This window comes from Artemia sp. Qi Xiang Cuo, chromosome 16 (assembly GCF_049724085.1).
Source record: "Artemia sp. Qi Xiang Cuo chromosome 16, ASM4972408v1, whole genome shotgun sequence".
Classification (NCBI taxonomy): Eukaryota; Metazoa; Arthropoda; class Branchiopoda; order Anostraca; family Artemiidae; genus Artemia; species Artemia sp. Qi Xiang Cuo.
Genome location: NC_142809.1, coordinates 27129104 through 27143528, shown reverse-complemented (window position 1 = coordinate 27143528; position 14425 = coordinate 27129104). Strand labels below are relative to the sequence as shown.

At 39.0% G+C, this 14425-nt stretch overlaps 2 protein-coding genes and 2 pseudogenes across 4 annotated transcripts in view; 1 reads left to right on the top strand and 3 right to left on the bottom strand.

Annotated features, from left to right (window-relative positions):
* Positions 1–14425, bottom strand: part of LOC148942732 (diacylglycerol kinase 1-like) — a 147596-nt gene that overhangs the window by 55793 nt on the left and 77378 nt on the right. The gene's annotated exons all lie outside the window — the stretch shown is intronic.
* On the bottom strand, positions 2245–2625 carry LOC148942735 (histone H2A-like; annotated as a pseudogene).
* Positions 2846–3265, top strand: LOC148942734 (histone H2B-like; annotated as a pseudogene).
* Positions 3838–4560, bottom strand: LOC148942733 (histone H3, embryonic-like). Its single transcript, XM_089102802.1, is given in 1 exon segment — positions 3838–4560. A coding segment is annotated over 1 exon segment (519 nt). The 5' UTR covers positions 4357–4560.

Sequence of the window (14425 nt, the reverse complement as noted above, 5' to 3'; positions counted from 1 at the left end):
ATGTACCTGAGTAGGATCGCTAATTGTTGTTTTCTAGAAACGTCTTTTGTCTCGTTGACAAGAATAGCAAAGTAATTAGCGGATTTTACTTCTGAAATAATATCTTGGCACAAGGCATTTCCTATCAGTGTAACTGCGTCATTTTGGTACTGATGACTGCAATAGTGACCATATTGGTACTGTAACTTAGCCTTCAGCTTTTCGTCGCCTTTAGACATTTCCTTCATCAATTCAACCAAATTACCCCGGTTTGAAGATGTTTCTGATTCGTCATGACCCCTCAAAGCAAGACCCTGGCGGCCAAGAAAGCAAATAGCGCGAAAAATGTACTTCACATGATCTCTATTTTCCTGAACCTCTTGAGATCTGGATTGAATTAAGGCATTCGCTATAGGTTTCGAAGTATCAGTACTCATTATCTTAAATTCCGTCCATGCTGACATACAATGCCTATGTCTTTCAGAACCATCATGTTGCCTTAATAGAGCAGAACTGTCTTTCCACTTGCAAAATCCCGACTCAATGAAAGCCCTTTTTCCAGCAGTTTCTCCAGCCCTTAGAGTCCCCATAGAAAAATGGTGGCAAGCAAAACAAAACACGGAATTCAAGTTTGTTTAGTATTCAATCCATTCATAAGTCTTATAGTAATATGCACTGAATTTCCTTCCGTTAGAAGTGGAAGCCGGATATCTCTCAAGAATAGGGTGAGCTGGTTTGTCGTGACGCGTCCTAGAGATATCTGAGAGAGTTTCTTGACTGCTACTGGAACCCACAAGGGGTTCAGCAATGCAGACCGAACTTTCATGTTGATCTGAGCCATTTGTTTTTCCCCTTGTTTCCGAAATTCTGTCACAGGTGGGGGAATTTATCTCAACTAACCCGAGACTTTGGGCGCTGACACTATTGCCAGTTTCTTGCACTAAAGTTTCTTCATTTTTCTTCCGCATTTTCACCGAAAAAAAATCTAAAGTTTGTTGTCGCTTTTTACTCATAGTTAAACGAGTAGTAGACAAGGACTTCACTCAGACACGGCAAGAGAAGAAATGAAGAAACACGTAGAAACTCACTTAGAAAATCACTCCCACACTCCACGGTGAAACTACCCCGCTTAGAAACCCCATAAACCAATCACTTACATTTCCTGTTCACAACAGTCCCATACACTCCACTGGGACTAGTCATCCCATAAACTATTCAACAACGTCAAGAATCTGCTGACCAAAACCCCCTTGAAACCCTAGAACACATTTCCTTTCCCAGCTACTAAAAAAGGCAATATACAAAACTCATAGTCTACAACGAATTCTTCACAAGAACAATAAGGAAACGGGTACTGACCACATGAAGCTTAGTTTTGAAGGAACCCTACTCAGAAATAAAATAGTGTAGACGCGCTCGCTCTTAGACATTTCAAAACAAGATTATATAATTAGGGCACCAGTTTGTTGGTTGTATTTATTGGACCAGTTGCTGGTTTAATATAGCACATAGCTAAAATAGAAAATAGCTGTGAAATATAAATAAGAAGGTAATTTTCAAAGTCTAGGGGGGCATGGCCCCCCCTGCCCCCCCTAATTGGTGCCCCTGAGAGCGAAGTATCCTGCCTTTATTTAACAAGAATAAGTTATTTTTTTATCTGCACAAATTTTTAAGTAAAGATCTTTCATCATATCCTGTGTTTTATTTAAGACTGGACAATTTAAGATCGGCTTATACTCTTAAGACTTAATGTAAACAGGAAAAAGCCTGTGGCTTTTTCTTATTTGGAATAGTAAGGGACGAGCAACAGAGAATGAGGCATCAAACTAAACTCAATGTGCGCCATGGTCTACTCTTTACTAGATTTCAGCCATCTCTACAGCCATGATACTGATGAAACTTAGATAACCCCCATTTATAATTAACCAGACCGATTCCTAATATCGGTCCTTATATAATAGATTCTTTATATCGGTCCTTGTGTAATTTTTTTAGTGTGTTAACAAATTATTTATTATATCTTATATGCAACATACTTTTCATAAGTCGATTTTTAAGGAAAATACCTCCCTCGCTACCAGTAAATTCTTACGCTTTGTTACTAGATAAATGTGAAAGCCCCCCTTTTTACATTCCGTTTCCTTAATCTTATAGCTTTGTCCTTCCCACGTGGTCACATGCTAAAGTGTCATTCAATTAATTTGTAGCCCTTAAAAGGGCTGTTGGTTAATTTGGGGTAGGGCCTAGGGCCAAAGTTAGATTCACTTAAGCCTTTGCCGCTTTTTTAGTCTTCTTGGGTAGAAAGACTGCTTGAATGTTGGGCAAAATGCCTCCTTTGTCAATGGTAACCCCCGACAGGAGCTTGTTCAGTTCTTCGTCATTTCTAATGGCCAGCTGAAGGTGACGAGGAATGATACAAGTTTTTTTGTTGTCTCGTGCAGCATTACCAGCAAGTTCAAGGACCTCGGCAGCCAAATACTCCATCACTGCTGTAAGGTAAACTGGTGCTTCTGCGCCAACTCACTCCGCATAGTTGCCCTTTCTCAGAAGACTGTATATCCTTCCCACTGGGACTTGGAGTCCTGCACTGCTTGAAAGGGACTTTGACTTTCCCTACACTTTTCCACCCTTTCCTCTTCCTGACATGGCTTCTAGGATACGAAATTCGCTTGGACTCTAATCACGAACAAATTTAAAATTATGTCGGTTATTGAATAGCTACAGCGCAAACAATTTATACTCCAGCCGGCGAACTCAGTTCCTCTGACAAAAAAATTGTGCGCGAACTGTAGCTTGTATAAAAGCAGGTCGTAACTTGTAAACGCTATTTATTTGATAATTGGATTTAGTCAAGGCTTCATTTAACATGGCTCCAAAAACTTCAGGAAAAGCAGCAAAGAAAGCTGGTAAGGCGTCAAAAAACATCACTAAAACTGATAAGAAAAGGATTTACATTTACAAAGTTCTCAAGCTAGGTCACTCTGACCCCGGTGGGGAGCTAAAAGCACGTAGCATCATGTCTAGCTTTGAAAGCAAGCACATTAAGTGGCGTGAAGCGACCTACACATGACACGCTATCTCAACAACTAGTGCCACAATCCATAGTAGAGAGGTTTTAAATGCACTTATGAACATTATCGCCGGGGACCTTGCCAAGCACGCTGTTAGTGAAGGCACTAAAGCTGTAACAAAATACACAAGCTCTAAGGGATTTTCCCCGTCTATTACCGCCCAATCAGCCGGGCCCTCCCAAACAGCTCTTTTAACGGCTACCACCTTATTTTAAATGCTCTGCTCTCAAATTGCTGTCATTGCTCTTGGCCTTAATTTGCGAAATCTCGGGTAAACAAGAACCCCTACTAAACCATAAAAAAACAAAACTTCAATTTTCGAAATCTCCTGTTTCGGAGGCAGGTCCTAATTGGCTTGTATAGAAAATAATATCTATTGACGAATATTTGAAGAGAATAGAAAAGGGGGCCTCGGCTTTTTCACGACATTCCATCGAAAACCATAGAAAATATTTTTATAGGCCCGTGGCCCCCGTTGGGACTTGTTCATTTTCTTGAGTATTTTTGGATTTCTTAGGCTAGCCTAAATTAGCTTTTGTGTGTTTACTTTTAGATGGTTTGGATCTTGTTGAATGCCAAGCAAAATCTATGACTCATTTTTAAAATAATTTCATGTATATCTGATTAATTTCGGCCTTTTTTTATTATTGTACCCCTTGAATCATACCTATAATTTCCCCCAATGAACACTAGGCCTGTTTAGAGCTATGTCGCTTGTGGTTTTAAGAATTCTAGTGGCACTACACAGTTCCGTAGGGTCGGAAGAAGTTGCTGCTACTTCGGGTCCTTAAGCTCTCTCACCACGGATACGACGGGCGAGTTGAATATCCTTTGGCATGATGGTCACCCTCTTGGTGTGAATGGCACGCAAGTTGGTATCCTCAAACATTACGCCTTAAGTAACTTTGGTGTCTTAGGTGTGTGTCATACCTGCCGATCTCGTGTAAAACAATAAATTGTAAAACGAATGAGAAATCTCTCGAAAACGCAACACACCGGGCACGGTTCGGCTTAAGTTTACTTGCATCTGTATTGAGAGAAGCCTTTTTCTCTGGGCTACAGTTCCGGGCCTGTATCTGTGCGGTTTTTTTACCCCACCAGTAGCAGGAGCCGACTTACGTGCTGCCTTGGTCGCAAGCTGCTTTCTAGGTGCCTTTCCGCCTGTTGATTTTCTCGCAGTTTGTTTTGTTCTAGCCATATGGATAGTTTGCCTCTCGTTAATAGAATGAACAAAGGAACACATTGCCAGGGTTGCCAACAGTAGAGTCCTATGTTCCATTTCTATCGAGCCCCTAGGAATTCTCATGCTATTTGCTTAAACGTATAGGAAAAACACTTCCAGAGCATGTACTTATGGATTTGCTTGCCTTATGTTCCTTGGCGTCTTTCCAGAGCATGTACCTATGGATTTGGGTGGATTATGTTCCTCCCTCTGCTATTCTAAGGGTTTATGTTCCTTCCTATGCTATTATAAGGGTTTACGTTTCTGCCTTGCTATTCTAAGGGTTTATGTTCCTTCCTATGCTATTCTAAGGGTTTATGTTCCCTCCCCATGCTATTCTAAGGGTTTATGTTCCCTCCTCTGCTATTATAGGGGTTTATATTCCCTCCCATGCTATTCTAAGGGCTTATGTTCCTCCCATGCTATTCTATAGCGCTATGTTCCTTCCTAAGCTATTATAAGGGTTTATGTTCCCTCCCATGCTATTCTAAGGATTTATGTTCCCTCCCATGCTATTCTATAGCACTATGTTCCTTCCTATGCTATTCTAAGGGCTTATGTTCCCTCCCATGCTATTCTATAGCGCTATGTTCCTTCCATTGTTATTCTATGGGACCTCTACACGTGATTAAACACGTTATGAAACTATGTGCTATTTGCTTATGCCCCGTTGGTACCTTTCCAAACGAGCGGGGATTCTCCTTCGGCTCCTAAACATTGTAAAAAAAAGCGAGCAGTATGAGCGGGGATCCCCCACGAAAGTATGTTTCAACTCCATGTTTTTCAACCAAACTGTTTTTGAGCCGACATCCGTTTTTTAGGGGGCCAATCAGAGACAACGGAGGTATTTAATCCTCTCTCTCTATCCCAGTTTATTTTTTTTTGTTGGTAGCTCAGTTTCATTGTGGCAGTGAGAGTGTCAACACATGAAAAAATGTTCCATACATGCCCACTATGTATGTACACACTGGGCCGCTGGTCATCATGTGAGAATTGCACAATGATTGATGAGTATGATGAAAAGTGTAGATTATGCAACCCGTGTATATTACATAGAGGATATGCTGTACAAATTAAAGATTGTAATTCCTGATCTTGAAGAGGTGTGTGACTCTCATCCTAGAGGGCACCTATGCTCCGATTGTCACAATGATAAATGTAATCAGTGAGAGATTACATATCCTGGTATGATTGGAAAGAATCCTAAACGTGATTATAGTTTATTGCTACGAGATTGGTATCGTCATGGTTTTAGATTGTTCTGGGAGGAGGAACCGGGTCAGCGATTCAACTGTTAGAACAACAAAAGAATATGGTTTCTACGTCATCGTCGTGAAGACAATGACTACTACGATTATAAGCCCACTGGTTTTTATTTAGCTGTGACGGAATGTGATTCGCCACTTGAGGACACTATTTGTGACATTACTTCAAATAAGCAAATTGATACATGTGAATTCTATAGAATGAATGATAGTAGTATCATTGACTATACATAGAGATATGACAAGAGTGAAGTTACAATCTATTGTAGAAAATGTGAGCCTGACATTGCAGTACATCAGGATCAGTATACTGTGAATTCAAATAATCTACCTACATTAGTTGTTGTCGACAAATACCTAATAGAAGATGAAATCTAAAGAGTAGAAAAGTCGTTTTTATTATGTACATACATTTTTCATTTATTAATAAACAATTTCATAAACATTTTTAGAACAATTTATTATTAGGGTGCGAAAATCAATATTAAACCTGGTTGTACGTATATTTTCCACCAGAATGTTGTTCAATCGAGGAAATTCTAAGTAACTGCCGAGAGACTGCTTATCAGTATAGTCACGACATCTGAACATGAAAAAGAGTAGAACATGAAAGCCACATGTCTTAGTCGTTAAATCCTGTACTCTTCGTTGATTTTGAATAGTAGTTTTCCCACTGCTTTCAATAAAGTTGCTGATGTATGGAGTGTAGAATTTATACGATAAGCCAAGAGGATAAAAAAATTCAATTTTCTTCGCTGTTTGAAAGATGCATAGCCAATGGCCTGTCTTCAAAGTCGATGGACTGCTATTAACTACAAACAAGACTTGCTTGCGTGACACAGGAGTTTTTCTTCTCTGACCTTTGAACTGTTTAACGAAATGGCTATCTGAAAATTTTTATCGGATGGGTTTGGGGAAAAAAGAGTGTGTGTGGAGGGGGGGCTAGGTGCCCTCGGACATCTTTTGACAATTAAAAAGTGAACTAGAACTTTCAATTTTCAATCAAATGAGCCCTCTCTGAAGTTTATACGAGTATCCCTTTCAGTAAGAACCATATACACCCCCAGTACAACACTTACAGTGCCTACCCTTTGGGCTCTGGGAGGCTGTGTCGACACCGGATTTTTTTTAATCTAATGTTTTAACTATTTAAAAAAAAATGGCTATCTCAAAATTTGTAGCAGATGATTTTGGGGGAAAAAGGTCGTGGGGGAGGGGGGAATGGCTAGCCCTCCGATCTCTTGACTCTTAAAAAGTGAACTAGAACTTTTAATTTCCAATCAAATGAGCCATCTATGCAGTTTATCCGAGCATATACATCCTCTCATGGTTTAACTTAGAACGCATGCCCCCGGGCCCTTGGGGGTTGTATCGACACCGGAGTTTTTCTTATCTGACCTTCGAACTATTTTTAACAAAATGGCTATCTCAAAATTTTCATCGGATGAGTGTGGAAAAAGGTGTGGGATGGGAGGGGGCTAGTTGCCCTCGGATCTCTTTTGACTCCTAAAAAGTGAAATCGAACTTTCAATTTCCAATCAAATGAGCCTTTCTGAAATTTATACGAGCATCCCTTTAAAAAAAACCATACATGTCCCCAGGGCATAACTGACAACGCCTGCCCTCTGGCCCTCGGGGGCTGTGTAGACGCCTGAGTTCTTGTTAGCTGACTTTTGAACTATTTTTAGCAAAATGAATCTCTCAAAATTTTTATCAGATGTATTTGGGGAAAAAGAAAATGGGAGGGGGCTTGTTGCCGTCCATTCTCTTTTGACTCTCAAAAACTGAACTAGAACTCTCAATTTCCAATCAAATGAGCCCTTTCAGAAGTTTTTACGAGCATCCTTTCCATAAAAACCATATATTCCCCCAGGGCATAACTTACAACGCCTACCCTCGGGCTCTGAGGGGTTGTGTCGACCCCGGAGTTTTTGATAAATGATCTTTGAAGCATTTTAAAAAATGGCTCTCGCAAAGTTCTTATCGGATGGGTTTGAGGAAAATAGGGCGTGGATGGGGGGGGGGGAGGCTAGTTGCCCTCTGTTGCTCTTTTGACTTAAAAAGTGAACCAAAAATTTCCAATGAAATAAGTCCTCTCCGAAGTTTTTACGAGAATCCCTTCCATATGAACCATATATGGTGGTGGGGTAGAGAGGGGGGGGGTGTAGGGGGTTGTGGGGGAGGATCTTTCCTTGGAGGATGTTTTCTTGGGGGAAGGGACGTTTCTATGAAGGGGGCGCTGGATTTCTCAGCATTATTTGAGAAACGATCAGAAATTAAATAAAAAAAAACAAGTTTTTTCAACTGAAAGTTAGGAGCAACATTAAAACTTGAAACGAGCAGAAACTATTACGTATATGAGTGAGTTCGCCCCCTAGTCAAGACCTCGGTCTTTACGCTAAAGTTTTTTTTTTAGTACTTTCAAAAGAGCTATCTATTCTAAATAACCTGCCTTTGTGATTCACGGGTTTGTGATTCGAACAAAATTCGAACTTAAGCGTAAAGAGTGAGGTATTGACTAGGGGGCGAACTCCCTAATATACTTAATAAAAAATACGAATATAGAAGGTTGTTACGTAAGCTAATTCGTAAGTTACGTCAGGACAAAATTTCAAAAAAGCTATTTAGCCAAAAAAAGTAAAACTAATAAGAAGATTCAGCCTGAAAAAGTGTCCTTAGCATACTTTCATTTGAACAACACTTTAAGTTCTAATCGTTTTTCCAGTCACTCCGGAAATTTCCTTCCTTGGAAATTGTTTCCTGGAAATCCAAACACGTTGAAAATTTCCCCTGGAACATCCCCACATGTAAAATTGAGTCGGCAAAGAGAAAGTAAGACAAATATAAAGAATCCCATATAGGAATTGTATCAAATCCCCGAGTCTAAAATTTCTCCTGGAAAGTTCACCGCCGGAAATTTCCTTCCGCGCGGAAAATTATAGCCATACAAACCCACCTCAAGCCCCAAATCCCTCCTCCAAATATCTGTACACTTTCCAGTAAGAAATACTATACATAAACAATGGGCAAATGTTATAACTTAAAGACCCATCCCCAGGGGTTGCGGGGGGGGTCATGTTATCTTTAAAGATAGTTTTGGAACTTTTCAAGTATGCTGAACGAAATGGATATCGTATAATTCGTCGCCTGATAGCGGTTTTGCCGAATCTGTTTTTCCAAAAACGGGAGAAAAATGAGTTTGAAAATTTTGACATTTGTATCTCAGAATCGGCAATAGCTAGAGCGTTGATTTTTGTTTCAAAATTAAGAAGAAAAATCGCTTATATCGTAGTGCTTATTTCTATTGGTCTAAGGTGAGCCTTTCCTGAGATAAAACAGAATGAATATCAGTTTCGGCAAAACAGCCTGAAAATTTCGGAACATAGGTAAGATATGGCAAAACAGAATCGGCTCAGCATGAATTAGAAATGCGACTTTTGGCAAAACATATTTCATCTGATAGACAAATTTTAATTTCGACAATTAACTGGGAGTTTTACAATAAAATGTAACGAAAGATCAGTGGGAGTTCTCACTAAGCAACACGCTTCTTCGAATTTCTGGTTTTAACCTTCGGAGTATTAACGGCAGAGGCCGCTTCAGGACACGCTGTGATTTCAGCTGAAGTGCTAGGTACCTCAACTTCTAATAAGACTTGTCAAATATGCCACATCTTCTGCTGGTATGAAAAGGTAAAGCGGTTCTACTTTTTTTTTTGTTTTTGCTGTTGACAACTCAACTACTGCACAAGAAAGTATAGGAGGCAGCAACCTTTCCACAATATTCACTGTTTACACATTGGGCCTCATTGGCCTAGCATATGTTGCAATCAGCGCTATAGAAGGAATAGTATCCACAAACGACGTTTTTTAGAACACCCTTTGCATAGTCTTTGCTTAAACTCTAGCAACTTCACCTTTGAAAATGGCACTAAGCTATACTTATAGCATTTGGACGTTTTGGCGTAATGAAAAAACTGCTGCTTGGTCATTTGAATAATGACAAACGGGCCACGGGGCCGAACAATCAAATGTTTTTATTTGTCAAGTCTAGAAGCGAAAAGACTTCCTTGTGCTTCAAAGACCTCTCAATGAAGCTGTGAACAGCATTGACCTCCTGAATCGTGGAGTGGCCAGGCTCAGAATACTTCATCGTTATACTCTGGACGTGTGAATGCTTCTTCAGGGTGTCTTGCATCATGTAGCTCATTATTTGATTACGATTTTGAGGCACACATGAATCTGACCATGTAACCAACTTTCTGATGGCAGGATAGGTCGTAAAAACCTTATCAAGGATAGCACGAAGACCATTGACAATATCATTTCCACTTCTACCAGCAAGACATTCTGACCACAAACAACAATAAACTTTCTTGATTAGCTCTCCTGTCTGTCTGCGAAAGGTAAGAATAGCAGTTAAGTTAAAGCAAGTGATCTTCCTTTTGTAAAAAAAGGATGAAACATCCCCCTTTGGCAAAGAAAAAACGTTTTCCATATCAAAACACAATACGGGGTCATCCGAAGGCCTGTCCTTATCTCTTTCTTCTTTGCTTTCTAGTTTTCCTTTCACATGTTTTGCTTGAGAGGTTTTGACCTCCTCAGATAATTCAGTACCATTTTGTTCAGCCACCTTTTTTTCTTCACAAACATCGCATCTGTCAGTTTTAGGCACATGAAATGCAAGATTAAATTCACAATTGAAATCTTTTCTGTACATGTGTTCCTTGAGAGGCAACTTACCATCTTCCACACACTTACTTTCATACAATGAATGCATTTTGCTTATATTGAGTGAAGGGTCGAGGAACTTTCTGTTGGTTTTGGCACGACAGTAATGAGATTCAATGGTTGGCAAGCTTTCAATGTGCTTTCTTATGTATGCGAGATCCTCTTCTTTACTTTTATTCACAGGATTCTGTGGTACACTAACAGGAGGTACTCTACCACTCGATAACTTATGGGCATAATGTATCCGCTTATCATCGATGTCTAGGGTAGCAAAATAAAATCCTTTGCAGACCTCCACAGTTTTCTTATGAACTGACAGGTAATAGTGGAATGTATGCTTCCGCCGAGTCTCTCTTTTTTTGTTCCTTTTTTAAGGTAAAGGTTTTGTCGTTTTCAAATAGTACATCCTTTTGGAATCTTTTGACAATGCCCAAAAGTTTTTAAACACAATTTGACGATCAGTCTCCGAGAAATGTTCAAAACATCTGAAAGGACACGAATGAGGGCAATTAAAGGGTTTCACTTGCTTCTCCTTTCCATGTACTTTTTTGGTAACAGGGTTCAGATAAACATTTCCAGAGTTTACTGCATTCTTTATCTGATTTTTTACCCACTTTTCCTTGTTATCTAACCTCTTTCTGACTTTTTTGGATGCATTATTTCTCGTTTCTGTACCATCATTTCCTTCTGTGGTTGGAGACATGCTAGCAGAAGCTGTTTCACTGATTTCTCTGGTAGCCTCTGGTTCACTTTCTGTTCTATTACTTGTCCGAGTAGTAGGAGAGCTGGACTGGCCAGCATCTTCGCAGAGTGCAGTACTTTCGACTTCTGATGAAGATCCCTTACTGGGTGGAGATTCTGAATCACTTTCCACTTGCGGGAAATACGTCTGGTCAAAATCTTCATTTGAAGACAAATATTCGGGGCTAAAAAAGTAAGCTTTATGTTAATCCATGTTACTGGAAAATTTTCAAAGAATGACTTTAGTAACAAAAACTAGTTCCGCACCCTTTCAATAGCCTAAGCAAAGATCGGTCAAAGAGCACCCACCTCATCTGTTTCCTTGATTGAAATATTAGACCCAGCTTTTTCTGCCAGTCTAGAACACTAATGAGTTTCCTACTTGGGGAGCTAGTCCTGATTCAGCTGGCAAACATCTTCCTAAATGGGATGTTCCTGTCAATATTGCATTCATGTGTCTTCCTAACTCTGATGAACACCCCAGATAGGCATTGTGATCCAAAATGCATTAAACCATGATGGGGGTTTGTGACTTCTTTTTTATACTGGTTTACCACAGGAAATTGTTATTGCGAGTGGCTCCCCAAAGTTTTCTTTAACCGGAAGCATGAAAAAACAATAAGTTCTATTTTCTATTCAATCTTATTTTTAGGGAGCCACTTGCAATAACAGTTTCCTGTGGTAAACCAGTATAAAAAAGAAGTCTTTAACCCCTGCCTAGGTTTAATACATTTAGGATCACAGTGCCTATCTGGGGTGTTCATCAGAATTAGGAAGACTCATGAATGCAATATTGACATGAACATCCCATTCAGGAAGATGTTTGCCAGCTGAATCAGGACTAGCTCCCCAAGTAGGAAACAGATTAGTGTTCTAGACTGTTTTCTGCCCATGAACCTTCATTAGCACCTCCTTTAGAACTGTTGAAGCAAACTCCAATTAATGCTGCTATACATACTTCTGTCTCAAAATATCTAATTCTTACCTGTGTGTTTCAAAAATATCTGGGGAAATCGACATTTTCAATCTCTTGGGCCTCATAATTATATCTTGTTCATCAAGATAAGAAAGATCGTCTTCTTCTTCTCCAAGGTCGCGTTCAGCAAAATCAGCAACTTTCGGCAAAACGGACCATGCTATAATACCGTATGCGATTCGGCAAAACCGCTTTAAAGAAATCGAAAAATATGCGATTCGGCAAAGGAGAACTGCAAAATACAGGCAGTTAGAGACGTCTTACAGCAATGTCAATTAGACCATTCGAAAGGAGATTTTGTTTACACAAGATGGCGTTTGTAACTCAGTTTCGCCAAAAATTGTTATTTTCGGCAAAACCGCTTTCAGGCGACGAATTGCAATCGAACGATTTTGGGGGAAAAAGGGCTGCGGGAGGGGGGCTAGGTGTCCTCCAATTTTTTCACTTACAAAGGCCATTGTAACTGTTAATTTTCATTCAAATGAGCCCTCTCCCGATGTTCTAGGACAATCGGTTCGATACGAAAACTTCTAAAAAAAAAACAACAAATAAACACGCATCCGTGATCTTTCGTCTGACAAAAAATACAAAATTTCAGATTTTTGCTGATAAGAGCTTGAAACCTCTACAATAGGGTCCTTTGGTTAGCTGATTCTAGTGGTAAGATTTTAATTAGGATTCTTTGGCCTTTTGGGTGTGTTTTCCTTTTTTTCGAAAATCAGGCCAATTTTCTTATGCTCGTAGTTTTTTGTGGGTAACACTAAACTTAATGAATCTTATATATTTGGAATCAGCATAATAAGCCAATTCTTTTGACATATGTATTGACATCAAAATTTCGTTATTTAGAGTTTTGGTTTCTACTGATCCGTTTCGCTTCTTACTTACAATTCATTACCATGAACTGTTTGATAGAATGCCTTTTTAATTATATATCATACTATTTAATACAGCTAAAAGTAGAAGAAAATATATAAGTTCCTTTAGCCTGAATGTCCAATGAGGTCTTCTTTGTTTAATGCAAAGAAACATCTCGTGAAATTTTGATTTGATGTATTGTTTTGAAGCATTGTGATTGTTTTGACACGCTAGTTAGAAATACCATTGATTTTAGCCGAAAATCTTTGTTATTTAGACTTATTATGTGATTGGAAGAACTGTGAATTTACTACGACTTTAGCTTCAGAAATATTGGCTCATGTTGTGTACCATGCTGTTCATGCAAGCGCAAAAAATTTAGTCATTTCTTCATGCTTCGTGGACTGAGGAGCGTTCACTGAGTTCTTTAAGCGGGGGAAAAGAGGAAGCTAAAATCATAAAAACAGCAAAGGAAGGCTGAATGGAATGAAAGTTATTTGAGATTATGGACAGATTGTAAAAATGCCGTGATTTTGGTTGTCTCGGTCCCTGAGTTTATCATCCCCTTGCTTACATCCCTGACTGAAGCTATCGATGGCACTGGGACAGTATAGGGTTCTATTCCACCTTCATTAGAAAGATTAATCAAAATTATTTTCGTGGGTTCATTCTTAAATTGCTCTACTCCATTTTCAAAATTGGAATTATTTTGAAGTTTAGAGTGACACAGGATATACCTTTATTGTCGTGTCTAAAACAAAAATTCCCATGATTTTTTTTTCGAAAATGAAGAAAAGAGCATCAGAGCCTGGGACACTTGAAATAGTAATATTTTCCCTATTTTGTTAATGGTTTCAAATTAAATGGAATTTATTGTAACACAAATTCGAACGAACATGTACAAAACAGAAGAGCTTCTACAGAACCCTTTTCTATTTCAGAGGCAACGCTATGGCCCTTCCTATACTAAAGAGAAGTTAGGCTTCAATGTATTATTATTTTTATTTTCCAGAGGTGCTTCATATGGAAGAGCTTGTCGTATAAAGTTCGGAGGGAATCTTTCGATTAGAAATTGTAAGTCCTAGTGCCATTTATAGTCTTTAACAACTTTAAAAAGAGCTAATAAATTAAACTGAATATTTGATGTATAATGATATTAATTGCTGAAAGCTCATCAGTTCAAAATGTTGAACTGGTCGTTTTAGTCGTTTCGGGTTTGAATTTTAAAAGGTATTTGTATCTGCTGAGCTTAAGTTTAAAATGGCCTTTACTTTTCTTTGAAAAACTTATTTTTCGGAAAGTTTTTTTTTAATTAATAATTAGAAAAAGGTAGGACGATTAACTCTGGGTGTGTTTGGAAAGCTTAATAGTAGTATTAAGGTGAAACCTTGGGGAATATTTAAGGGCATATTAAACTAAATCAAAAGATACTATGTACATCCAGTGTATAAAAAAGGAGATTCTACAATATATCAACAGCTGGGGGTGTTAAGTTCAAACTTATAGGGTATGTTGGGGAGAACGATAAAAAGTGGCCAGAGAGCAACTAGTGCCCCTTCTATTCTCTCTTCAGCTGCCCTTTT